This window comes from Montipora foliosa, chromosome 4 (genome assembly GCF_036669935.1).
Source record: "Montipora foliosa isolate CH-2021 chromosome 4, ASM3666993v2, whole genome shotgun sequence".
NCBI classification, from domain to species: Eukaryota; Metazoa; Cnidaria; class Anthozoa; order Scleractinia; family Acroporidae; genus Montipora; species Montipora foliosa.
The window spans coordinates 13,290,597-13,317,046 of record NC_090872.1 but is presented as its reverse complement, the minus strand read 5'-3'; the positions used below and the strand labels follow the sequence as shown (position 1 = coordinate 13,317,046).

Sequence of the window (26,450 nt, the reverse complement as noted above, 5' to 3'; positions counted from 1 at the left end):
AAAAATATCGTCAGAGATCAAAATTCACTCTCGCAGGACTTCCTTGCGCTTGATTCCATTCGATCATCGACCATGAACAACTTTCGCTTTGAAACGTGCATGATTGGCTAAGCAATTTGAAAGGTGACGTCATGCCGTTGGCTTGCTTTTCTTGGAATTAGAAGGGACTTTTTTGATCGCTTTTCACTTTATCAGTTGCGAAACGCATTTGGCAGAGTGCATGAAACAAAGGGATTTTTCCCAGTAAGTTGGGCGATCGAAGTGATAAAACATGATTTGTCATAATTAAGCCCATTGTTTTATTATTGACAAACCATGAGATTTTGACTCTCCACAGCCATGACGTCCCCGATCTGTTTAGATGCATTAGAGAGTATTGATTTCCTGACAAATGGAGCAGACGACACCGTAGCGACAAGATGTGTAATCGATACATAACTAGCATCAAACTAGGTCGTAACCCCAGTTTTCCAGGAATAATGCTGTGGATAGTAAAACCCAGCAGCTGGTTTTTAATAAGCTGTGCTCCATGGTCATACATAGACCATGTAGCGGCTTCCAGAGGCGCCATAGTATGCTTTCGGTTCGACCTTTTCGCTGCGTCGTTGCTGTACTATGCGAAGACGACTAGCGAGACTCATTATTATTTTTAGTAGAATTTTCCCGAATATGTTGGACTACTCTTGAAAAACAATTCTTAGAAAATGCGGAAGACTTCAATTTAACATGCATGTCGATGTATATAAATGACACGTTAAAAAATTAAATAACTAAACGTGTACAATAGTTTTTCCTTTCTAAAATATCGCAATTAGTGAATTGAATAATTTCACCCGCTATTTTTTTCAGTTTCTGTCCAAGGAAATATAGGATTTTCCCTTTGATGTGCTCTGAATAAAGACGTTTTTTTTTTTTGCAAACAATTCTTAGAAAACGTGGAAGACTTAAATCCATCACCTTACAAATTGCCAAAATGTTAATTTTCTGTTGCACCAAAACAAAGGCCAACTAAACACAACGCAACGCAAGACTTCGTGGATATTGAGAGGCATTTCTACTCTGTCTTAATTTCCCTCAGAGGCAAACAGCTCTGAAAAACAGTTCTTCTCCGTGGAATTCAAAACTATTAGAAATTTCTCCTTCTGCTTTTATGCATAATTTTGGGACAGTTTTTAGTCACGCAAGACGTGAAACAAGCATCTTTCGATTTCTCCGAAACATGTAACGGTAGCTCCGAAGGCGCCATTTGCTGCAGTGAGGTTGTTAAACTTGTTTCCCGTTTAAACGAATGGCCTTACATTGAAAGATACAGCAATGGCGGATAAGAAAATACCGAGTCCATCTGTTTTCATGTTCAAGGAAGACCAGGAGACAATAAAAGGGCTTGCTGCCGAGAGCGAAGCCGCAAGTGCGGATTTGTTTGGTTTATGGTCAGAGCTTGACAAAGAAGTAGTCATTCACCTCGTAACAAGACATGTAAAAGACGAGCAAACTAAAACGACGCCCAAAGAAGTCAAAGAAACAAGGACAGTTTTAGTCAAAGAATTTGGCTTACATCGTGTCGGGAGATGGGTTGCCAAGCAGAATTCCGCTCAAACGCGTGAAGAAATGGCTGAAATCATGCGCAAGGATAGAGGCTTACTAGCAAGACTGGAGTCGACCCCAGAATACGTGCTACTGGTGACGACAAGCAAGAGCCATTCTGGCAGCACAGGTGGCCTCTGTCCGTATCTCGTCTCGAAAACTGGAATCTCAACAGCGGCTGGAAAAACAAGTTTTCTTAATGGAGAGAATGTTTTTCGAAAGGTGGAAAAGATCCAAAGGTTAACTGGATTCGTCTTTGTTAAACAAGTAAGTGGCACGATGACCGCCGAGGAAAGTAAGGAAACAGCTCGGTTAGCTTCCAATGCCGCCCACACCATGACGAGTAATAATTACTCTGGAGCAGCGGTCAAACAAACTGTCCCCCTCCAACCGAACAGGGAGGTCGAGGAATCCCTAACCCGCGCTCAAACCGATTTACGCGTTTTCATGTATAAAGAAGATATGAAAATGATGGAAGAGCTTGTCCTTCAGTACCCAAATTTCGAGACCGGTGGAGACCTCTTCGGATTGTGGACGTCAGACGGCAAAGCCATGATTCACGTCGTTCTGGGCCCTGGAAGACATTGTCGCCGAACGGATGTGTCCTTCAACCAGGATATACCTTACCTTCAAGAGAACGGTGAGCTTCTGACAGAACGCTATATGCTGTGCCACATTGGTGAATGGCACTCACACCATCAGCTGCGCTTGTCCGAGCCAAGTATAGGCGATAACTCCACAGTCATAAGGAATTATCCTGCAGGTGCCCAAGGATTCATTTTGATTATTGCCAATATCGTCTCACCTGACAAGGTGACGCTGTCGCCTTATCTCTATACCCGACTATCTCGGTCAAAGTATGATCAAACGGGGCAGATCATTCCTGTTTCAGGGAGAAACCAGTTTAAGCAGATCCGTGTCATTTCGGACGTAATGGAAAAGGGCAAGGAGACAGACATGCACGTCCAGCGCAACAACGCCGCCTTACATCAACAGTTTTTGGCTTATCGCATGATCAAGAGGCATTCTCCTCACGATGCTTCAGTGACCGTTAGAAAACGGAATGAACCTTCAGAAGAACCCATGGAGATTGATTATAATCACGATTATAATCAAGGATATAAGCGTGGTGTTGTTGCAGAGACAAGGAAGAAGTTCCAAAGCAAATGAAAAAAATTAGTCGTACTGTCCGAGTTACCCCAGTGTACTACTAACCACAGAAAATTGATTTTTCAGAAAACAAGAAATCCGTTACTTGTACGATCAATAAGCGAAAAAAGGGTTGACAAATGCACTTGCCCCTACTTACCCTTTTTAGGACTCTCCGACGAATTGCCCCCCCCCCCCCTCCCTCCCCCCTCCTCACCCTTTAACTCTCTCCATCCAATCCTCACCCCCACCCGAACAATGTTCCATTGTTATTTATCGTCAAGACTTACTTCTTTTTTACTTTTCTTTTTAACGTTTTCGTAACAAGGAACTCAAGGAATTAGAGTTGATGCCTTCTCAACATATACCGTAAATAATGCTATTGTATAGTGCTTGTTCTAGGTTTGGTTCGCCATTAATTAGCTTACTCACTCACTCACTACTTTCATCAGTTGAGGTTTCCTCGCCAACTCAGAGTGTGTTATCTCCTTCTAACTCCGATTTTATTTGTTTTCCTTTTTACGGTATTACTTCTTAATGACAAATACAATAATATAAGTAAACCAAATAAATAAATAGAATTCTGGAACAACCGAAGTCTTGAAGTAGCATCTGTGATTTTTTTTAAGGTGGCTCTAAGTGTGCTGAAAATATATTTTTTTAAACTTTGCAGAGAGTTTCATTTTGGCCTCCTGATCACTTTCCAGCAATAAAAAGTAGGGGTAACCCTGTTTCTTTTTTAGATATGAGTAACTGAAGCCAAAATATAGGGTTTTTTCTGCTGGGCTTTCCCGTTGCCAAGGTAACTTATTACCGCAGAATAATGACCGCTTTTTGTTCAGCAATAATCGGTGTTTCATATGGCACTATAACATTGCTGCTTCGTGATACAGTGTGTAGTGCCAATCTTTCTAAAGAGAGTGTCTATCATTGAAGTGTTGAAACTCTTTAGAGCCACCTTAAGAGCGGGCTCATTGTTTGCTATTAATATGCTGTCTGGTCCAACGTCTGTTCTTGTCTGTCGACGCAAAATCACCGCGAACACCCGGCGCTACAGTAACAACTGGAGTGACAGGGTCGTTCTGTTAAACTTCCGGTACGCTCTAAAGCAAAACAGAACTTGGCTTGCACATTAAATCTTCAAAAAGGCATGCCAACAATATAAAGACCTAAATGCTCTAAAATAATTTTGGTTTCCAGTGAAAAGGCTAACAATCGTTGCGGGATTTAAAAAGAGCATTCTACTCGCAATCAAGTGAAGGTTAAGGCACAAAACCACTTTAGAGCTCGTGACATTGAGGTGCTCGCTTCAGTAACGCTTTCCTAAACACTCTGGAAGGAGATCGGAAGCGTCGTATGAAACAAACTATTCACAACATGCATTTTCTCTCAGTCCAAAATACTTGCCTTGGACATTGTGGAGGGATCCAGATGGTTAGACCGTTAGATTTGTATCCTGTTGCCCCAGGCTACACTTCCGCTTTGACCAATCGCTGGATCTGTGTTTGGAAGATTCGACTTTAACTTTACCCCCAATAATAAATATCCAGCTGGTTGCGCCGTTTCAGTTCGGATTCCTAACCATTGGTGAAGCCCAAGCCGACTGGCTAATCTGCTTTCATATAGCAGCATCTAACATCAATATTTGTGACTATTTATGAAATTGCATTTTGAAATTTGAGGCTCATGCCATTGCAGAACTAACTGACCAGCGAGACACTTCGTCAATTCAGAAACTAGATAAACAATCGAACCCCTAGGATTTCTTGAGGCTCGATGGTGTTACGGAGGTCGTCGGTTGGAAGCCAGTAATATGCTGGTTTCGCCCGTTGCCAAGCAACTAGCGTATTAACCATTGGTTTTGTAAGGTAATGAGTGACCAGAAATGTATGTCGATCTTCGTTAAATATATTTAATATTCCGTCAGTTTCTCGCTGAAATCATGAACAAGTAAATCATCATCAGTATCATCTGTTGTCATCACGCTAATAACCGCATAGGGCCATAAGCAAGTGAGTGCCACTCCCAAACATACCCATTTCATTTCATCTTAGAAAGGCTAACAATCGTTGCACCCCCCACACATGTTCCTTGTTTTATGATTTTTTACTGTCCTCATCATGGTGTGCTTTAACTACTGAAAGAAAGTAATTTTAGTAATTTATTTGACAACACTACACCTTGTAAAAAATGAAACGTGAGGATGATTTCGTTGAGGTTCCATAGACCTTTTTCACCCCTTACTCTCTCTTTTTCAAGAGATTTGGTTAATGTTCAGTAATAGACGATATTACTAACTCATTTTCCTTTTCCTCATTTAGGAGTTCATCGAAAATCAATGAGGAAGCCGACCGATAACAGCTTCCGCTTTTTCTTGGAAATTAATAACTACGTTGCGCATGATTGAACTCTGCTCCTAAATATGAGCAAAGAGGAACAGTTGTAACGAGAAGCGCGACTTTTTGTCACTTCAGCAATGGACATATCAAGGGAAACCAGGCCAAAGGCCTTCATTTTCGAAAAAGACTTCAAAAGACTATTCGATCGCAAAGAAATTCGAGAAGAACGTGGAAATCTGTTTGGTTTGTGGACGACCGAAGGCGAGCCTGTTATTCACATCATAGCCGGACCGGACTGTTGTCTTCGTGAGATGGATCCTGCCTTAAGTCTCGAGGACTTTTCCGCCACTAGTTTCCCTCTCGAACACATAGGTAATTGGAGGTATTGGGACTCTGAACACGTAGAACCTTGCCTCCATAGCAGGAGGCTTGACCGTTTTGTAGATATTATTTTTGGCTCGGAACCGATCATGCTCTCTAGCGCGGGAATTGCTGAGATCGTTTGTCTTCCAAACAGCAGCCCACTCGGGGATATAAAACCTATCAAAGAGATTGCAAGGAAATATCAAAAGGAGTTAATTAATGCGCCAAAACGCGTTCAAAACGAAAATGCTCTTGAGCACAGCAACAAGAATATGTTGTCAGAAAGCGATACAATGAGATCATATATCTTCCAAGAGGACCGTGACATACTTGTTCACAAGCTAACGCAAGAGAGGGAGGGAAATTTGTTTGGTTTGTGGACAAGCGACGGCGAGGCTGTTATTCATGTCATCTGTGGACCGAACCGTTGTCCTCTGCCGGAGAGCGTCTCTTTAGAGCATATTGGTAACTGGCGTTACAGTCACGTTTCTTCACCACCTTACCAATGGCGCCCAGGCCAACGTGACCCTAGTTGTTGCATTCATAAAAATAAAGAGACGTTTTTTGACTTGGTCGTTTCAAATTCAGCGCCATCTTTCACAGTTTTGTCAAAAGATGGCAAGAAGAGCAAAATCAAGATTCTTAGCGACAGCAGTCCATTCAAAGACGTTCAAGTCTTCAAGGCTATAGCAATCAAAGGCAAGGGAGATGATTTTGATCATGTCCATCCCTATCTACTAAGAAGCATAAAAGCTCTTTCACTTGGGGAATTTCCGTCTGTGCCAGGAAAGGAAGTCTCGTGTTCTTTCGATGTTCAGGACGAGGTAGGATCAAGTCGATCATATGTCACCAGTGAAAAATTGCCCCAGGTAGGCTCGAAATTCCTGGATTCCCAAGGATATCAAAGTCAATTCACTGTCAACCGACAGGATTTCAAGGTCTTCATGTTTGAAGAAGACTATGAGATGGTAGCAAAGCACGTTCTCAAGTATCCCAATCTAGAAACTGGAGGGGACCTCTTTGGCCTGTGGACCACCGAAGGCAATGCAGTGCTCCACGTTGTACTGGGTCCAGGGCAAAATTGTCGACGAACTGGAGTTTCCTTTTTTCAAGATGTCCCTTATCTGAAGCAAAACGGTGAGCTGCTCACGCAAGACTACATGTTGTGCCACATCGGAGAGTGGCACTCCCACCATCAGCTGAGTCTCTTCAGGCCCAGTGGAGGTGATTCAACGACTGTCATAAGGAACTATCCTCGTGGACTCTGTGGTTTCCTTTTGATTATAGCCAATATTTTGCCATCTCACCAAGTGCAATTGTCTCCTTACCTTTATACTCAGTCTTCGAGGTACGATTTTGATCAAAAGGGAACCATCGTAAAACTCCGTGCTCCAAATACTTTCAAGACCATTTGGAGAATAAAGAATTGCATGGAGAATGGAAAAGAAACCAGTGCTTATTGGCATTGTGAGTCCGATCATGATCCAGACCGTAGGATACGCAGCAGCCATGAAACAAGCCGATGCCTGAGCCAAACTGAAAAGGGAATGATGCGATCATTCCGTGATCCCGTAACATACAGACGACAGCAACCACATCACAAAAGACGTTGGGCCCAAGATCGAAAACAGGTGTATGGAATGCCAACTCCATGTTATCCCAACTTTGGGTCCACATCCCGCTTTACCGGAGCAAGGCAGCCCATCAAACGTAGGTCGATCAAAGCCAGAGAGAATAGAAACTCTATCCCTGAAAACCGCCCTCTTTGGAGACGTTAACCTTAGGGATATGAAACTCAGCACCGGTGCACATATACTATCATCAAAGCCATCAAGTTCTAGATGTTCTAACGGAGATGCAACTGCTGTGCATCGAGGAAAATTGATTTCGGATGTGAAGATCGCTAGTCTTGTTTGCATGGATGTTATAAGTTAGATAATATCAACATAAAAGCGGCTAAATTAATTGTTTTATCATAGCCATCTCCTCTCTTGACAGGTGAATCATACCAACTGACTAAGTTGCACGTTCCCAGATTGCTGCACTGTTACTGATCAGAATGTATATACTTCACTCCGGTCGCTACTTATATATGCAGTTTATAGTTCTTTTTTTCATTTTCCTTCACGTGGTGTAATGGATTGTGGATCATTTTCTTTTTCAAATGACAATGTTTATCTAGATTTAGTTATAATTTCCGGCTCACGATTTACAAATCTGTTGGTAAGACTATGATAACAAATGGAACCACTTGCATCAATCCAATTCAGTGATGATTTGTCAGTTCTATTATGTAAGTCAGTCGCAAAGTTTTAGAAGCTTATACTGGCGAGCAGGAATGATAATCAATCGTTAGAAAAATCTAAAAATTGATCTTGCGATAGAAAATAGCAGATTAAAGGAAAACTATCATGAAAGCCGGTCTATTTAGGAACTCCAAGTATAAAGTTACAGGTTTTGCCAGGAGGGTACGTTTGTAAGTAGTTACCCATTTATTCCCAAAGAGGAACAAGCCCATTAATTAGCTACGTGTTTTTAGTATTAGTAGATCATTTCAGCTTTAGTAATACAAAAGAGGATCGATTTGCAAAACATTTTCAGTATTGTGTGATTTGATTAAAAAGTCAATTTGTCTTACTGCGAGATTTCTTTGTCCCGAGTAATTCAGTCTAACTGCAATTCTTTTATTTTTGATAAACGGTTCTTTTGGGGAAAATAAGGAGGATATTCAATCTTACGTTCCCGTAGACATGCACAAAAGCAGAGTTGGAGAAAGGTTAGTCCACAATCTCTAACAATGCCTTGGATTCTCATTTGCACATTTCAAATGCAATGCAAGAGAGCTAGTTACTTTATCAGGGAATCCTAATTTTCACCTTTTCTAACAATCTTAGCTTTGAACACGGTTCAAATTTCATGAATAACAATCTTGATATTTATCTTTCACACACCACAAGATTTCAGTGTTACGTACTGTTGTCATTGGTGATTTCCCAGAATCAGTGAACCAAGCTCGTCAAGATGAAGGTATAAATAAGCAAGTGACCTTTGACTCAAAACATCAGAGGCACGACAACATTTCTGGGAAAAGCCGGAACACATTACAAACACAATGACTTTACATTTTCTTTTGTTTGCATACCAAACTAAGGCACGACTAGGGAAATTATACCCACAATTAAAAACCTGAAAGAAGGATATTGATGTGGACGGCCGCTTAAGTTCCAGAACATCCTTTGCAAAGAATTTCCAACGAAAGAAAAGAAGGAATGAGAAATATCGACGTTCTCCGGAACGCCAATAAACAAACTTATTTCTGGGAAATTGTCTGACCGGTGGCGCATGAGTGATAATTTATTGAAAGAAAACGAAAAGCTATTTTCATGACGACATTCTATTTAAGTTGACTTTCTAAAACGCATTGAAGATAGAATTTTGGAGATGGCACGCGCATTGGCAGCCGTTGGAAATTTTATCACTGGCTCTCACGACGGAAAAAGTTTAAACGTTCACATGTTCCAGGAGGACATTGATCGAATGAAGAGCTGGGTTCGGCTTCACCCAAAGAGGGAAACAGGCGGAAATTTATTTGGTTTGTGGACTGCAAACGAAGAACCCGTCGTCCACATTGTTCTTGGACCTGCCGAAGGCTGCAAAAGAACGGAAGTTTCTTTCTTTCAAAGCGTTCCTTACCTCGAACGTGTTGGAAAAGTCCTTGCAAACGGGTATTTGCTTTGTCATATTGGAGAGTGGCACTCCCATCACCAACTGAGGCTCTCGGAACCCAGTAGCGGTGATTCATCAACCGTGATTCGCAATTTTCCTAGGGGCACCTGTGGCTTCCTTCTCATAATTGCCAACATCGTGAAAAGTGGCAGAACAGAGTTTGACGTTACTCTATCGCCCTATCTTTACAGAGAGGGCCGCCAAAGCTATCTGAAAGGTAAAATTTACGAGATCCCTCGGCACTCACCATTTCGAGCAGTGGGTAGAATCTCTAACGAAATACAGCAGGGAGAGGAGAAGGAACGAGACGAATACATGGTCTACATGTTTGAGCAGGATCAGAACATGATTAAAGAACAGCTCCGCGAACTTTCTGGTGGTGAACATACTTTTGTGGGAGATTTGTTCGGTTTGTGGACAACTGCAAAAGAGCCAGTGATACACTTGGTTCTCAAACCGAGTGATACCCAGAAGGAACACGTCCGAGAAGAAAATAGACAAGGCCAAGAAGCCCTCTCCTTAGAGTACCCCTCCCTGCAAAAAGTCGGGAGATATGCTCTTCATTGCCTTCAACATCCTCTAGAAAATGCCCACGAAGTAACACAAGAGGAGGCCACCAGCATCTGTCACGCTTTTCCTTCTGGCGGTGTCTTTGTTGTGGCTCATGCTGTTACGGTGAATGAGGATAAAACTTGTGATGAAATTGGTCTGGCTGCCTATGTTTATTTTGGAAATCCGAATGAATGCCGCACACCCGAAATATTCACCATTCGTGGACCAAAGCTCTTCTTTGAAAATTCTCCACCGAACGGTAAAGACTATGAAGAAAATGGGGTACAACATGAAAATGAAAAATTGCTAATTGATTTCGACACTGAGAGTCGACCGGAAAGTCCAAACTTTGCACAATTCGATACGCGAGTATAAGATGTCTTGTTATCACATACCTTCTGGCTCCTTTTCTGAGAAACTAGAATCCAAACAAAGAAGTAGAGAATAGTCACAGATCGGAACTGAATGGGACTGAATGTTAGTGTTATCTATTAATAGCATTTGGAAACAAACGATACTGAAGTACCGAGTTCACATTATTTTGTGCCAGTCATTACAAATACGGCAGAGCCTTAGCCGAGCTATTATGTCAGTAGATTTTAATTGAATTGTCCAGTGACAGAGTTCACAATCGAGGAAATTGTAATTTTTGTGATTAGGAGATAAACGGTACCTCTTTCTCAGAAATAAATAAAGCTTCGCAGTATAAAATATGAGAGAGGAATGAATTATTAAATTTCTTTTTCCCCATGTTTTTATCATTACTCCGTCATTGTCTTGCTTTCCTCGATAAAACAATTGTTCATAATCCCCTTTTTTCTTCGTTTAGCGACGTCCGACCGACCCAAAGGTTTGGCTTTTTTTTTTTTTTTTTTTTGGGGGGGGGGGGGGGGGCTCACATCTTGCTGTTTCCCTGGCTCTACAGCTATTATGCTGGGGTACCAGGCCTCCGATTCCAAGACTGCTATGTAACTGTTTTTTTTGGTCAATCCGACCGACCGACCGACCCAATATCAGAAAAGTGGATGGCCTAAGGGTTTTAAAAAATTATTTACGAGTAAGAAAAATATACCGATATACCGAGGGCAGTTCCTGCGAACTTGAAATGCGTCCTTGCATAAAGTCACCCCATGTAAATTATTTGCCTTTGTTTACACACGTGATAGCTTTTCTTTGGAAAGTACGCCTGTGCAATGACTTTTACTTTCAGTTATTTTGTCGTTGTTGAGATCACGAGCCGAACTATATCTGTCCGTTTTTCTGCGTTGAACTAGGCTATAACTCCCCCACTGTAACAGCTTGAAGTAGAGGACAACACTAAAGAACCATGGGCGACAAGAGTTTAAAAAACACATTGCCTTATGATACCGGCTATGGTGGCGGATCGACGAAGGATGGGCAAGCCACTGGCGAACACAACACTAGCCGAGCAGAAGGAGCAAGACAAGAGCGGCTAAATTTTGATGCAGACACCGGGAAACTGGTGGTACACGACGAAGATCAACAAATTGAATCGTGGAGGTCTGCAGCGACCGAGCGACCTGTCTTGGATAAAATGGCGGCCGAGGGATTTTTCTTTCATTAACGTTTTTCGTCAACTTGAAGCTCAAGATTAGAGAGACTACATGTATGTTTAACCGATTGTATGGCGTTACATAAACATTTATGCTTTGTAAATCACAAGATTTGAGGAACTGGGGAACCGTTTGAACGAAAGCACGACTCTCTTTTAGAGCGATAATGATAGGGCTTCACATTTTGAACTCCTTGTTGTATTAAAGCAGATAAAGCTTGCGTCACGCTAATGTTTGATGATTCTTTATTTTTTCCCTTGAACTGGTTAATACGCTCATTCAGTTTTACAATGCGAGGTTAGAAGCTGACGTTCGGTTTCTGGTAACCTCTGTTTGCTTCCACGCGGCATCTTTCAGTCTGACGTCCTAGTTACAACCTAGCTGCAATCCGTTTCTTCGTTATGAAATTAACGAAATGCTCAATTACATTGTAGTCGGAAGTTCCGGCCAAGTTGCCTGGGTAATGCTAGCTAGCCCTGAGTTATTAGTTGTGATTCATATAGGGCAAAACTGTTGTTTTTAGGTAACCGGATTTGCCACTTTTCTGGGTCGAATGGACCTTATCAAACATGTAAAAAGGTATTTTAGCTTCTCGGATTTGTCCAAGCCCTTTTTTAAAAAAATATTTCTGTTATTCGAAGGGCGTTGTGCAGTTTAATTATGCAGTTCCATCGAAAATGAAAGCGGCAAAAATGTCAAACCCAAGGGTATTCAAGGTCCATTGTCATTTTCCGAGAAAACGGTTTTCCTTTGCGCAATTATAATTAAACATCATGTCAAACTGAGAAAGAGAAATTGTTTACTGAGATCAGTGATGTTCCTAGAAAAAACGGAAGACTAATATTGAAAGGACTTGATGAAATACGTCGGTATTTCCACGAAATCATGAAGGTAAAGATATTGTTATGTGAGAAAAACACCACATAGTTCCTATTTCTTGTGTTTATCTTTTGTCTTGGCTGTAGAGCATACGTGTTTTTTTCGTCGTAAAGACCGCCATTTTGATCGTTTGTGAGAAGCCGCCATTTTGAAAGCCATGATGGCATAGAATCGAAAGCCTCTCCCCACCCCATCAGTCAATTTTAGCACACCCCCTCTCAAAACCATATTTTGTCGAAGATTTGGATCACACAATCGAACGCGACGAACGCTACCATGGACTTAAGAGGTCCGCAGAATTCGAGAAAACTGAACAGCCATTCTTCCCCAAAGAACCTTTTGAACGCTTCTTGCTCAAGATACTCAGCATCATTTGTTTCTGTGCGCTGAAAAGTTATCTTATCAAATATTCATGAACAATAAATTGGCAGATTTGTTTTAATCACTATTTGCAACTGTTTTGTTTTTACAAAGCTTCAATTAAATATTTTCTTTGATAAATTATTCTGGCTCTGGCATTTTAATTAGTGGTAAAAATTTATCACAGCAATTAAGAACGATGAATGATTCTGCAGAGTGTTAAAAAGTATGTTTAAAATTTTTAACTTCTATATATATAACGCAAGTGACATTCTCTTTTTACGTCTTTATGTAGCTAAAGATATTTTAAGTATAAATTTTATCTTAAATTTAAGATTGCAATTATAGCAATCACGTTGGTTAAGGAGACCTCATCTCAAGTGACTTCAACGGGGGCTTGAGGAGGTGCCATTTTATTGCTCCAGCTGCCTCGCCCTATTGTCCTATGGACCTTAATTTCAGTCTTTTGAGGAAAAGGGCCAGGAACTTCACGAACGCCTTATCCCGGGGCCCCTTTGTCTCTCTTCAACACCAAGAACAACCACCACTGAGTTTAAAGAAGTCCGACGATGGCAGTTCGCTTTCTCAATCACACTTCACTGCCTGAGCGAATTTAACCCATTCCCCTTAATCGCATGATAAAAGCAACTAAAGAAGTTAAGAGACAAATTGAAAGAAACATCCATACGTACAAAGATTAGGAGTGCGTTTGGGTTATAAGTGTACGACAAATTTAGGCACTGCCAGTGATGGCACGGTAGTTATTAATAGGCTGATTTAGCAACAGAACGGGAACGGCAGTGGCGACGGCGCGCGCAGAAAAAACACCAATAAGAATTCAGAATAGAATAGACTCCACTCTTTTCTTCTCAATTCTAAATTCTGATTGGTAGTTTTGCTGCGCGCGACGTCGCCATTGACGTTCCCGTTCTGTTGCTAAATCAGCTTAATAACTACCGTAAAACGCACTCAAATCCCAATCATAGCAGACCAGAAGGAGGCAAATCCATATTTGAAGATTGCGTTGGAATCACAGTCTTCGGTAAAGTTCTTTTGAATATATAGGGACCAAACTTTAATCCGAGGCTCTTCCCAGACGTAGCAGGCGGATCAAATGTGACGCGTTCGCGATCCTGTCCCAAACCGTAGACGCCGCATTGCAATCCAGGTCTATAAATAACTTTAAACTCTCGCTCTTTTACCGGTTTGAGATACGACCAGCCGAGGGAGCCTGGGGTCTGTGTGAAGAGTAAAAGTCCGTCGTTCTCGGTTATGTTGACGATAACTTCCGGAATCCACCGAGAGACGATGACGTACTCTCCGAGATACTTTTGTTTGTCCGGGACGGTCTCGACCTAATGAGAGGAAAACAAGAAAATACAAGCAAGTCAACGATCATAAGGCTGAAAGACAAGTGTAGCCTTTTTTATGATAAAGATGATGAAGGCGATAATAATGATGATGACGATGATTGAAGGTTCCAAGTGAACACTTCGCCTTGATTATTTCAAAAACTAACACGCAGTTAAACGATATCATTTACCTTGCTGAAGAAGTCAGGCCGTGCCTGACGAAATATTGGCAAATCAAAAATAGAAATATATATATATATATATATCTTCACAGCCGTACAACCAGCCTTGCATTATTATTTTGTTTTCAGTCTTACAAATTATTATTTGCTAGTTAGATCTCCCAAGATCCGGAACTTGCAAAAAAAAAAAAACCTAAAATAGTAATAAGGCCGGGCTTGTTTTTCTTGTATGCAAATATCTCAACTCACATTGGACGCCCGAGGGACACGCTTTTTGTGGAATGTGTTTGAAGCCGTTCAAAACCTCGCTGCCCGTGTTTTATCAGGTCTAAAAACACTTGGCTACGCCTCGTGCTCGTGACCTACCGTTCATATTTTTTTGTTGGAAATTTCCCTAAATCTGGTAGAATACATCGAAAAAGGGCTTTTTTTTTAGTTTACAGAAAATTGTACTAGACAACTTTCCCCGAAACTTTTTTATTTGAAGTGCCATCGTGAAAGATACGTGCATGCCAAAAATCAAGATAGGTCAGAGATTAAAATTTCGAGATAAAGACAAATTTTTCCGCGGGTTTCATTTCCGGTTCGAGCGATTTCAGGCCGTTTTCACTTAAGCCCCGTTCAAACGGTCGTGATAGTTGATGATAGTTGATGATAGTTTCAACTATCATTCACTATCATTGACTATCATGTTTGCGATCAAACGGTCCATGATAGTTCATGATAGTTGACGAAATCGCGCAATGTGCTCGGTCAAACGGAAAAAACTATCATGAACTATCATGTCGAATTTGAACATGTCCAAACTGCATGATAGTTGATGATAGTTGATGATAGTGAATGATAGTTCGTGTTCAAACGTGCGTGATAGTTGAAACTATCATCAACTATCATCAACTATCATGACCGTTTGAACGGGCCTTTACGGTGTGTTGCGGGCGCTACTTTTGATAGAAATTTGATTCAATCAGTTGACGCGTGTTCCTCAGTTATGGCGTGTGTAGGTTACGCGCAGCTAAAAACCCTTTCGAGATCACTTTGATAAGTGATCTTACTGTTTTCATCTGTTAGTAAGAACCCGCTAATTTCTTGAAAGTAGCCATGTATTCCTTTATTTTCTTCAATTTTTGCTTTTTGCAGGGCGTCTATTTCGTTATGTATTTCTGTCGTTTGTTTTTCGTTCCCTTATTGCGTACGTCGATCATGGATTTCTATCGTATTTCAAAAACATAGTTGTACGTCCCCATTTCTCATTACCAACCTGACGATTTGCAGACTACGGTGTTTATTAAGGACGTTCGCGCCCAAAATGTTCCCACGTACAGATTTTTTTTTAACTTGCCACGCAGAAAGGTAATGATCTACTTTTGCCAAAAAGGCAAAAAAAATGGGGGGTCACCGTGCTCGTTTTCGAGATCATGAGGTGCACTTTTAGAAGCTTGCGTTATTTTAATACGATCTTAGCTTACAACTGTCAGCAGTAAAAAAGCTACATTAGTGAAATTTAGATCAGGTAAACGTACTCAATTCAACACAACTAATATAACTAAATAAACTTTTGCAGCTGATGTCTTTTTCTGAGGTGAAATAGACCTTTAAAAACGATACATATTATTAGTCTAAGAAAGTAAACTTCGGTCGCACGAGGTCATAAAAGGCGAAATTTTTGTAACTCCTTACGTACAGATTTATTTATTTATTTTTTTTATTGTTGTTATTTTTTTAAATGGACAAAATAAGGAATGGAAGTGATCTACAGAAAGAAAAATGGAGGTCACCGAGCATTCAAGAGAGTAAAATCGCTGCGAAGTTCTCAAAGCGATTGTCTATTCACACTGTCACGTCATTGCGTGACATTTCCGAGAAGACCTGGGTCCACAGATATCCCATGATACCACACGCTTTCACGTTCCATTCTTTTGGAAAATGTTTGCGCCTTTAGCATCGTGTTTACCTTCGTGGTCTGCGATGAATGACGTGTGCGTGAAATGCGCAAACAAATGCGCAGTGCCAATGGGCGCGAACTAAGGGTGCCTACTATCAACTCAATTTTGGAATCTTTCATAAGAGCATACCTGAAGTTGTTGGCGTAATAATACTGCATCCATCACTTCAGAAAGTGTCTTTACAATAGAATGAGCAGCTTGTCCCCCAAACTCACGACCACTGACAAGCACAATCGCCCCTAAAGAAAAATCAGACAAAAAAAGGACTTGGAACTTCATGAAATTGAGGGATGGAAGTGATTCCATGCCTTGCTTCGTACGAAATGTCGGATAATTTCATCATCACATGCACAAAGATCCAGAGGAAGGTGTATGAAGTAACTATTTTTGGGTTGGGGTATATGTTGTGGTTTGTCTTTACTTGACGAGCAGACTTTAGAGGACTCTTCGTCAATTTTCTGTATTCCTAGACGCTAGTGATATTGAAGTTGAGGAAAAGAGAAAGGGTATACTTTGTGTCGCATATTCAAATTACATGCTTTCAACTACTTTTAAAAAACTCATTAATGATTCATGAGCCTAAAAGCCTATCAAAACACCGATAAAACGTCACGTGTATGAGCTTTATATCCTGATAAAACACTGCTCGTTAGTATTCTTTATATAAAAAATACTAATAAAGAATAGCTTGTTTTTCTTGTATGCTAATATTCTCCTCTCACCATTGTTATGAGTCCAGAGCAGAGGGACACGCTCTTTGAGGAATGTTTTTTAAGCCGTTCAAAAATCTCGCAGCACGTGTTTTATCGGGCGTAAAAACACTCGGCTACGCCTCGTGTTTTTAAACCCCGATAAAACACTGCTGCTCGTTTTTTAAACATTACGTATTTCTGGACATATCTTGTTGGATTCCTTTAAAAAAAATGGGGTTTTAGTGAACTCAGGCGCAGATTTCCGAACAATAGAGCAGGTAAACAAACATACTTAATTGACCAATACCCAAGGGACTCTTCAGGGCCAATGAAACACGATCAACGAAACAAAATAACAACTGTCAACAATCCCAACTGGCCGGAGGCAAACCAGTTGGCACTTTCAGGCTCAACTTCAACGAGTGGTCGCGACGAGCCTTCAACCCGGGATCTCCGGATCTCAAGACAAGCGTCCTCACCACGAGGTCGCACTGCCTCCTGGTAAACGAGTTAATACGAACCCAACTTGAATTCTGGTACAAATGCGAATCCAGCTGAGTATCCTGGGATAAATCCAGTCTTCGTTATTATTGAGAAGGTCCCGACGTCAGTGATTTCCCAGCCAGTACCAAACACTGTTTTTCCATCTGGATACATAAAATCTGATGAGAAAAATTAACGCAAAAAAGCATAAGAATATTTTGAGTTTTTTAGACTCTGTTCTCCATCCCATCAATTTATCGGTAATAAATTATATTTGCATTTAACGTTTGAACACCCAGGCACCACTGAAGTGGTATTTGCGGCTTGGGAGTGCTTAGAGATTTCTTTGTTCTTTGTAAATAGTATTTAAAGCAAGTAGACCTAAACCGGCGGGCGAGGAGGAGGGGAGGAGGGGGGGGGGGGGGGGGAGTCACATAGCATATGGCTGACGGAGTGCCTAGGAAAACAATGATGTGATTACTAGCCAGGGAGAATCTTCCAACGTTTTTGAAATCAAAGATCGCGCCGCCTAGTTAAAAGACTACTCTTAGTTACCGCTAAGCAAAGCCCGCTAACAAAACACCTACCTGGTTTCATCAATTGCTGAATTAATTCTCTTCCAAGTATTCTAGTTGGAGCTGCATCAAATAGCATTGTCATCAACTGTACCAAAAAAATTCAAAAATCGCGCAGATACAATTTGTAGTCTTAACATGATTTCGAGAGCTTAAGGCTAAGTAGCGGTCATATATTGTAGGCTATGGCATGATCAGCATGTCAGAGCGTTGAGTAACGTCGAGTCAACACTTTTCTATCCCTAAAGGCGCATGTTACACTGTGAAATGTTTCGTGCAACTTGTCTCACAATGTTTTGATGACATTGTGGCGGGACAAGTTGCACGAAACATTTCACAGTGTAACATCAAGAGCCGTTGCCGAAACTAGAATTAAGTTCTACTTTTCGCGCAACTTGTCTCGCAACGATTTTGGACGTTGCAGGGTATGTTACATTGTGAAATGTTTCGTACAATTTAACCCGCCACAATGTCGTCAAAACATTATGAGACAAATTGCACGAAACATTTCACAGTGTAACAGCGCCTTAAATGTTGGACAGAGTTTTGCTTTCGCCCAAAGGCGTCACGTGTTACATGACGTTAAACCAATCACAAACACTCCAAGCTCAGGGATAGTGAAAACAAAAGAGAGTCAGATGTGAGAATTTGAATGAGAATTAAAGTCGTAGATTTAACAAGATGGCCATAAGCGAAACTTCTCAAACCCCGTGCTTCTTGCATGGGGCATAGTTCATATAGATGGAATGGTTACGAAACTCTGAAAACTTCAAAGAAGGGAATAGTGACATTGCAATTGCGCTTCATGTTAACTTGACCGCGACCATGCACAATCTTTTGTCCTCGTTTCACAACTGAGTTTTTTACAACCAAGTCTCTCCCTCAATTGAAGAATTATTCTTAATTGTCAATTTCTTCCAAGTGAAGTATTATCGTTCATTTTGGACACTGAAAGCTTGATAGGGATCATGGGAAATGAACATATTTCTTTTAAAAGTCGAAGCCCAATGTCTGAACTCGCAGGACTCGAACCTGGGAACGTGTGATTAATAACCCCTTTACTTAACCATTAGACTACCACATCATATAAACGTGTATTAACGCCCGCAAAGAAGCAAGCTTACAAAGTGAAAAATGTCGGTTACCAAACTTCAAGAGAAAGCTAACCATTTTAAAATTAAAGTTTAGACTTAATCATTATTCAGCAATGACTTTATATATATATATATATACTTATTAGTTTTGGTAAATAATCGGCACATTTTCTAGTCAGTTGATCTTTAGTGGTTAAGTAGATAAAAACAGTTTCTTTAAAGTGGGTGCTCCGGGTTCAAATCCTGTCCAGGGGCTGCTTTTACTTTTTTTCTTTTTATTTGCTACCACAAGTCCTGCGATAGAGTGATCAAAATGGAGGAAAGTACTTCATTTAAGACAAACTGACAATGAAGGATAATCCTTCATTTGAGGAAGAGATCGTGTTGGTTTTTTAATAAAATTACTGAATCGAAACTTTAGATTGGCTGCATGTCTTTTAGAAAAAGGGTGTGGTTTGTGCATGATCAGGGCCTAAACAGCGAACAAAAACATAATACAAAGAAACTTGTCAGGTTTCATAACCATCTCCATATATTAACTATTTGTGAAGATATTCAAACAAAATTCCGCAATCACAAAAATATGTTTTAATCCCGTGAAATCAGGAAAATAATCATACAGTAAGTATGTGACACACTGTGACGATAAAGGAAAAGCTTCTTTTTTAATCGAGAATTTTGGCCTCAACAAATCCTTTTACCTGCTGCCATTTAAGATTCAATGTGGCCGTTGTCACATCTCGTGCACATGAGCTATACCATGATTGAGTGCAAAACAAGACCCAGAGGCAATACAACCTAGTCCACAACCGACGGTAAATACAGATGATTTGATATGCCATATTGTTCCAACTGTACTTAACCAAGAGTAAGGAGAAAATGAGAAATTTTTCAAACCTTGTAAAGGTCGTTTACTGTCGAGTAGGCCTGTATTGCTGGTGCTGCCCAGTCCCAGTCCACCATAGGGGCTTCGCGGTTATCAAAGTAACCAAGTGCTTTATTGGAAGACATTCTGTTAAAAGGTAACGAATAGCCCTTTTCACGGTTAGTTTTTCTTATTTGCATTACAATGTAATCTAACGTGGATGCGAGGCAATTTCGGGTTAAAACTAAAAAATAGCCCGAATTTGCCTCACATACATGCTAGATTATATTGTAATGCAGATGAGAAAAACTAACCGTGAAAAGGGCTATTAATTGACCGAGTCGTAAAATACTATAATATTCTTTGTTTGTCTGCCAAATTTTGCATAAGCATTGTTTCCTGTTTCTCTTGGGACTCACAATGGTCCCAAGAGAAAACAAAAACATCGCTTATTGAAAATTTGGGGGGACAAACAAAGAGTCTTATGGTATTTTCCGCTTCGGCCAATAGACTTTATTCACACGGGCGAGGCGTAGTGGTTTGTTTGTTGCGATTGTGCTGCGCGCGCATTCGTACAACTTCCTTGGTGGACCCTAAATTAAGACTCCCAAACTATTATCTCAAGCAACTAGGCATCGATGCCTGATTCCGATCTTTTATTAAGAGTTCTTCATTGTATTATGAATGTGGTCATATAAGTTGTTTTTCGTTCGTAAACACAGATGATACGTAATTCTAAAAGGGGATAATTTGAGGCAGTTTTGACATAATGTGTTTCTTTAACAGGCTTACTTGAATTTTGTTCTGCGAGCGTACTTGTGCATGATTTTTCTACTTGTACGTTTCGTGGCCAATTAATTAATTAACCTATTTCTTTTCTTGTGATTGCCCAATCCTTTGTTCGTTTGGTGATGGTTCATCCTTACTGGCGCCGACCCCTCACAAACTTTCTCTATGATCTTTATATTCTTGAACGAATGCCATTGTCTTAAGACGTACCTATCTAGATTGAATCCTGTATTTCTCATCCCCAGGGGAATCAAAATATTTCTCTGCACCCATCCCTCATAGTCATTGCCAGCGAATTTCTCAGCCAATACGCGTGATATCAAGGCGTATCCCAGATTGCTACAAAATGAAACAAAAGAGTGCATCGAAATTTGATCGTCGTTACCAAGCATGATATCCATTTCTCTAGCCACTATAAATATTCAAACTTAAATTATCTCATTAACTATGAGGTGACGTCAATCACGATTGTCGTCATCGTTTTCGACAGCTTCAGTTCATGAAAGGAGAGTCGATATGAATAGTACTGGTAATCATTGGAAACTTAAATTAGTTCTTTAAACAAGTTAGTAAATCTGTTAGCCGCGTTCAGAGGTCAAAAGCTAGCGTCTTCGTCTTTTAAGTTTGCTAAAACGATAAAAGTGAACACTTTGTCGTACCTGTAGTGCGGTAGTTTTCCAGGAGGTGATTTGAGTTCTGTATTTTTTAACTCTTGTAGCACGTACGTACTGTTTACAGGACACAAATGAGTTGAGCTATATGAGTAAGCAGCACCACAAGGAACCTCACGGGGGAGGCCCGAAGTATGTGACAAAATTTGCCTGTGGGGGAAAGAGAGAAAGACTATACAGACTTTTCATTCAAACGGGGTTCTTTAATGCATGCCCCCTTTTTTTTCATTCATATACATTTTTCACTTTATCTCACATTTTTTGGTGGGGGGAGTAAACCAAAGAATAGTCCATTTTACAGTTGTGTGCTTAGTCACCTGGCCTACCTGACCTTGTTTTGATAGAAACCTGACTGCTTTTCTTGTGTAGGTTCCTACTAATTAGCATGACAACAACATCATTAACATAAGAAAAGGAGGGAGGTCTGTGTCATAACAAGGTCAACACCAACCCCCTTCACTTTCATTTTAAGGCCAGATAACTAAGCACACAACTGTAAAGAGGTCTATAGCGGGAGGTTTAAGCAACTACCAACCACTGTGCCTACGAGAACGTCAATTAAACATAACTTTTCGTTCTTCTGATCATTTCACGATTATTCTGGGTCGTTCGGCTTAGAAAGTGTGTACCAACATTTCAGCATTGAAATTAGGTAAAAACGATGTAGTTGAATCTATTGTCCGGTGCTCACGTCCCCCACATATTCTCAAATTTGGTCATTTTACGTGCAGAGAGTGCGTAACCATTGTTTTTGTTGATTAAAGGAGCTATGTCACGCAAAATTATGTAATTTCATGACACTCAAAATCCCTAACAAGTAGAAGGAAACATTGCAATATCCACTTAAAACTGTTGAATGACATAAAAGAAATACAGCAAAAGGAAAGAGAGGCACGGATGGAAACAAATGGAAAAGATTGAAACGGATTGCATTTGGGTAATCTTGAAAAAAATTGGCCCGACGTTTTCAAATTTATGGCAAATCGCCTGGATAAAGGTCGTTCTTGCTCAGAATCATCGTGTTTGTGATGTAACGATAATTTTATGGGTAAAGGAATTCCACATTTCCATTTTCGATTAACTAAAGATTTCCCCTAAACACCCTAAAATAGCGTAATACAGCCGCCTTAAGTTTATTGTTTTGCGGCTGTACGTCTTTCTCGTCGACATTGTCGTTTTGTTTTTTCGTCGACATCGTCGTTGCTTTAACTACTAGTGAGCTTTAAGCAAGGACCACGACGACTGTGGGGTCTACAGCCTCCCCACCCCCCCCCCCCCCACACACACACACACACACACACACACACACACACACCTTTTTTCCTGCAGTGTTGTTTTTCCCTAAACCTCTCCCCTTCCCTCCCCTCACACTTCTGTGATCCACACCAAAACCTTGCCGCCTCCCCCCTTCCCCTCCCCCCTTTACAATAACGGGAAAAATGTTTTTACCCGTCGTCGTCGTCGTCCTTTAAGCTGCCTCGTAGAGAGTTAAACGACAACAACCTCGGCAACAGGAACGCCACAAACGATAATATCATTGGTTAAGAGAGCAAAAATAATCGTGGGGCACATACGATGTGAAGTCCCCAAATTTGAGGTTTTGAAATGAAATAGCTGCGTGGTCTCAGGTTTTTACAACGGATTTATTTCTCACCGGATTGTTATTTTCTGCTGGTTAAATGGGTTCTGAACTTGGAATCTTGGTTCGTACAGCTCTAGGGGGTCGTCCAGGCAATTGATTCTTCCAGATTGCATAAGTTTGAACACAAATAACACCTACGTAAAAATGAATGTATTCAGAGTTAAAATACGCAAAAAGCAAAATGGTGGGATCAAAATTGCCCAGGCTGCTTCATCAATTATAGAGGATAATAATCCTAATATTTACCCAGGATACTCCACTCACCCAAGGTGGTTTTCAGGGAGGTCCTACATCCGATGGAATTGGAATTTAGAAATGTTGGTTTTTGAGGCGAGGGGAAAACCGGAGAACCCAGAGAAAAAAAGCTCTCCGGCAGAGCTGAGAAAGAGCCAACACCAAACTTAGCCCTCATACACCAAGGCGGCCACTTGAAGAAACTTTTCGCATTAATTCGTAGGCAATACTTTCGTCAAAATTTCAAGGCAAAGAAAAAGAGGGAAAAAAATGTAATCGACTTGAAATTTGTTGCTTGTAAAGTCGTTTTTTTTATAAGGTAACAACTCGATTAAACATAACAGCGTTAAGAGATTAAACTCGAAGGAAGCAAAAATTTTAAGCCACAATTTACAAAGGACGATGAAGTTGAGTTTGTAACACCCCGGAAGAATTCGGTCGGGTGGCATTGGAGCCCATCGCATCGACACGCTAATGAAGAACACGAACCAATCAGCCACGTCACTTCCTTGATTTTTCCTGCTCAGCAGTACAACTTTGGTAGAGAGAACAAGTACAAAGGAAAAGAGAAAAACTCTGAACAGGTTGGGAAATGAACCCATGAAATGAACCCGTTGCTCCACCGACTGAGCTTGCATTTGTATGTCTATTTCCATTCCTGGGGCTACCGCTCAGATGAATTACATGAGTATACACAGCCCTTCGATGGTAATTTCTATTGACATAAATGTGCTACTAGGCCAACTTTTGAAAAATACGCATCCATCTTTTGCACTGTACTCGGATGGTTACTTCTGTAGATTTAAGATACGGATGCACTCTGTCACTTGGAAATCCTTCGTTCGCACATGAAATCACAACATCCGTGTCGATGTAAAAATATCAACACTTCGGTCGCGTGACCTAACCAAGACGTGAAAAATGACCTACTGTAAATATTTTGCTGACGCTTGCCACTCGAAAAACGGTATCTTGATTCGGTGCATCGTCTTGGCGTTTCTTGTCCTTGACTCCATAATTGTGACTCCATACAACTCTATCCCGATAAACTACGTTTCCCGCCATCGCAGCCTGGAGAAATTCAAGAAATATCCAAAGACATTAAAACAGAAAGAAATGTGAAAATCACCGTCTTATCCTCCTTAAGACTAGAAAGTCTAACAACTTGTAGATGTAATTACAAAGGCAGGACTTTCTCCGTAGTTATGTAACGACCCTGAGTGTTGGTCCGGCCGGGGTTCGAACCCGCGACCTGCCGCACGGAAGTCCAGTGCACTCTCGATTGAGCCCACTGGTCGGCTATTCAATACTTCAATTTCACGTTCATAAGAGTATGTCAGTTTGCTAAAAACGTTCATACTAGACAAATATGACAAATTGTTGCTATGATCATGAACTAGTCCAGAATACGAAGAAAGAGTTCACGTGTTTTCCTAAATGTGAAAAGGTGCTCAAACTTTTGTTCAAACAGCGAAAAAAGTGTCCAACTGAGAGTGCTTTAAAATCGAAAAGCTGCTCAATAACTGCTCAGCGCAATCGAGACAGGCCCAATTGGGGGATAAATTATCTTTATAATACTTGTTTACATTAAGCTCCTATAAAGTTTTTAGTGTCAGATGCTAAACAAAACTAAGAAACAAACAGATCAGCTTTATACCAGAGAGATCCACTAACTCTCGCTTTACTTACAAGGCCTTCGATTCCGTGAAAAGAGTTCAGGATATAACTGGCTTGCACGAGATACCGCTGTACTTGATCCGGTAAACGCAAAGGTGGCTCAGTTTTTGCCATCATTATGGGGCATGGCGAGGACTTGAAAGACAAGTATTCCTGCAATGAAAAAGTTAAGTTTTAAGCTTGAATGAAAATGAAGCCACCTTTCATTTGACCTGACCTATCATTTGAGCGCCTTAAACCCGACACTGAGGTAATCACAGCGCATCGGATTTCCACTGAGCCTGTCGCAACGCAAGGCAAAATAGTCAGTAGTAGACATTTATTTTAGAGGATTGATAATGCACCAAAATTTAAAAGTTTCCAACGAAATGTCTCACCTGATTATTTAGAAGATCGACATTCTGATCCTGTTTGAGAAAGGTAAAAAGGTAAAAAGTGAACGTAGAAAGTATATATGAACTCAGTGAAGGTATAAAATGTTTGTGATGTTAGTGTTGACGAAGAACCAATTATCCCGCGCCTTGAGTCCTGTGACCGATATTAAGGATGTGTTCGATTGGCCCTATTTCGGAATAAGAATACGTGGAGTGATGATTTAAAACGGTATGTCTGGCGTTTTGAAGAAACAATGACAATAAAGATGTGTTTAAAACAGCATTTTGGCGGTGTTTGACAACTTAATGTGAATCTCCGTAAAAAAAAAGGAATTTAACTTCCGTTTTCCATGTATTCCTATCATATTCCGGAATACGGTCAATCGCACGCACCCTAAACCAGGCCTTTTGTCCGAGCTCCATAGGTTAGTCCTGTACTTTATTGATAACGGAGCTTTGCTCACGACACGCGAGAGGAGCCCTACAGGGTACAAATTAGAACTCACGAATAGAAGGAATTTTGCAAGAGCTATGTTGTTACTTTTGTTTGAAGAATGCATCCGACCTGGACAACGAGATTCTTTTTACCGCAAGTCCTCGAGCTTGCCTTATTCGAATCGTTGACGGCACCAGGTAGGCAAAAAAATCCAATATGAAAGGAAATCACACCAATAAGTTTGCTATAATCATTGCGTTGTGCACCTCTCTCAAGCCAACTATGAGATGAACAAATTAATGCACGGTTCTCATTACATCCCTTACAGGAAAGAGATTGAGAGAACGACGTTCTGGTAACTTGGGAGTTTAAGCAAAGACAACGGCAAAGTCAACGAAAACGTCACCCCAAAATATCACCCAGCGCAATCGCAAGTATTTAGCAATCATTCTATCTTATTCACCCTGTGCAATACGGGCGAACTATTCTGTAACTAGACTTAACTGATTGGAGTGTAATGTGAAGTGCTAGTTTTCTACCCCATATGAACCATGTGAGCGTTAGCCCTACTAATGGAAATGGCCCTGATAGGGCTAACGCTCACATGCTTCATATGTCGTAGAAAACTAGCACTTCACATTACACTCTAATCAGTTAAGTCTGTTCAAATATAAGTGCTACACGGCCAACGTTTGCAAAAACGTAATCCCTCCTTGTTCTGTAACTAGATGGGTAAGAACGGTTTTAAAGTAACGATAGTAAATGAAGGTTCATTGTTGTATGATCACGTTGTCGTCAAAACCTAAAATTTGGTGATTTCACATTGTTTTGTGGAATAAGGCAAAGAAATGCAAGGAAATTCGTCATGCACGTGTAGCACGAGTGTTTTTCCTTTTTAACCAACCATATTCT

General features: G+C 40.7%; 4 protein-coding genes across 9 annotated transcripts in view; 3 read left to right on the top strand and 1 right to left on the bottom strand.

The window, feature by feature from the left end:
- The first annotated feature begins 1,040 nt into the window (after window positions 1-1,040).
- Window positions 1,041-3,319, top strand: LOC137998995 (uncharacterized). The gene has a single exon (XM_068844832.1). The coding sequence runs from the start codon at window positions 1,315-1,317 to the stop codon at window positions 2,752-2,754; it is 1,440 nt and encodes a 479-aa protein (XP_068700933.1). The 5' UTR covers window positions 1,041-1,314; the 3' UTR covers window positions 2,755-3,319.
- Window positions 3,320-5,054: 1,735 nt separating this feature from the next.
- On the top strand, window positions 5,055-8,068 carry LOC137998994 (uncharacterized). The gene has a single exon (XM_068844831.1). It carries the CDS (start codon window positions 5,210-5,212, stop codon window positions 7,211-7,213), a length of 2,004 nt encoding a protein of 667 aa, XP_068700932.1. The 5' UTR covers window positions 5,055-5,209; the 3' UTR covers window positions 7,214-8,068.
- Window positions 8,069-8,567: 499 nt separating this feature from the next.
- LOC137998993 (uncharacterized) lies at window positions 8,568-10,569 on the top strand. The gene has a single exon (XM_068844830.1). It carries the CDS (start codon window positions 8,877-8,879, stop codon window positions 10,086-10,088), a length of 1,212 nt encoding a protein of 403 aa, XP_068700931.1. The 5' UTR covers window positions 8,568-8,876; the 3' UTR covers window positions 10,089-10,569.
- Window positions 10,570-12,571: 2,002 nt separating this feature from the next.
- The window catches only part of LOC137999919 (putative beta-lactamase-like 1), a 22,335-nt gene continuing 8,456 nt past the window's right edge, over window positions 12,572-26,450 (bottom strand). For 4 of the 6 annotated variants that reach the window (XM_068845913.1, XM_068845911.1, XM_068845912.1 and 1 more), the window contains 11 exons: window positions 25,106-25,135; window positions 24,741-24,881; window positions 23,982-24,122; window positions 22,830-22,951; window positions 21,164-21,325; window positions 20,715-20,843; window positions 19,748-19,862; window positions 17,769-17,844; window positions 17,220-17,360; window positions 16,136-16,245; window positions 12,573-13,881 (listed from right to left, as the gene is read on the bottom strand). In XM_068845913.1, the coding sequence (XP_068702014.1) occupies window positions 13,507-13,881; window positions 16,136-16,245; window positions 17,220-17,360; window positions 17,769-17,844; window positions 19,748-19,862; window positions 20,715-20,843; window positions 21,164-21,325; window positions 22,830-22,951; window positions 23,982-24,122; window positions 24,741-24,881; window positions 25,106-25,135 (1,542 nt within the window). In that variant the 3' untranslated portion in view covers window positions 12,573-13,506. Of the gene's footprint in view, window positions 13,882-16,135; window positions 16,246-17,219; window positions 17,361-17,768; window positions 17,845-19,747; window positions 19,863-20,714; window positions 20,844-21,163; window positions 21,326-22,829; window positions 22,952-23,981; window positions 24,123-24,740; window positions 24,882-25,105; window positions 25,136-26,450 lie in introns of all 6 variants that reach the window. The other 2 variants (XM_068845908.1, XM_068845907.1) reach the window with 2 other exon arrangements.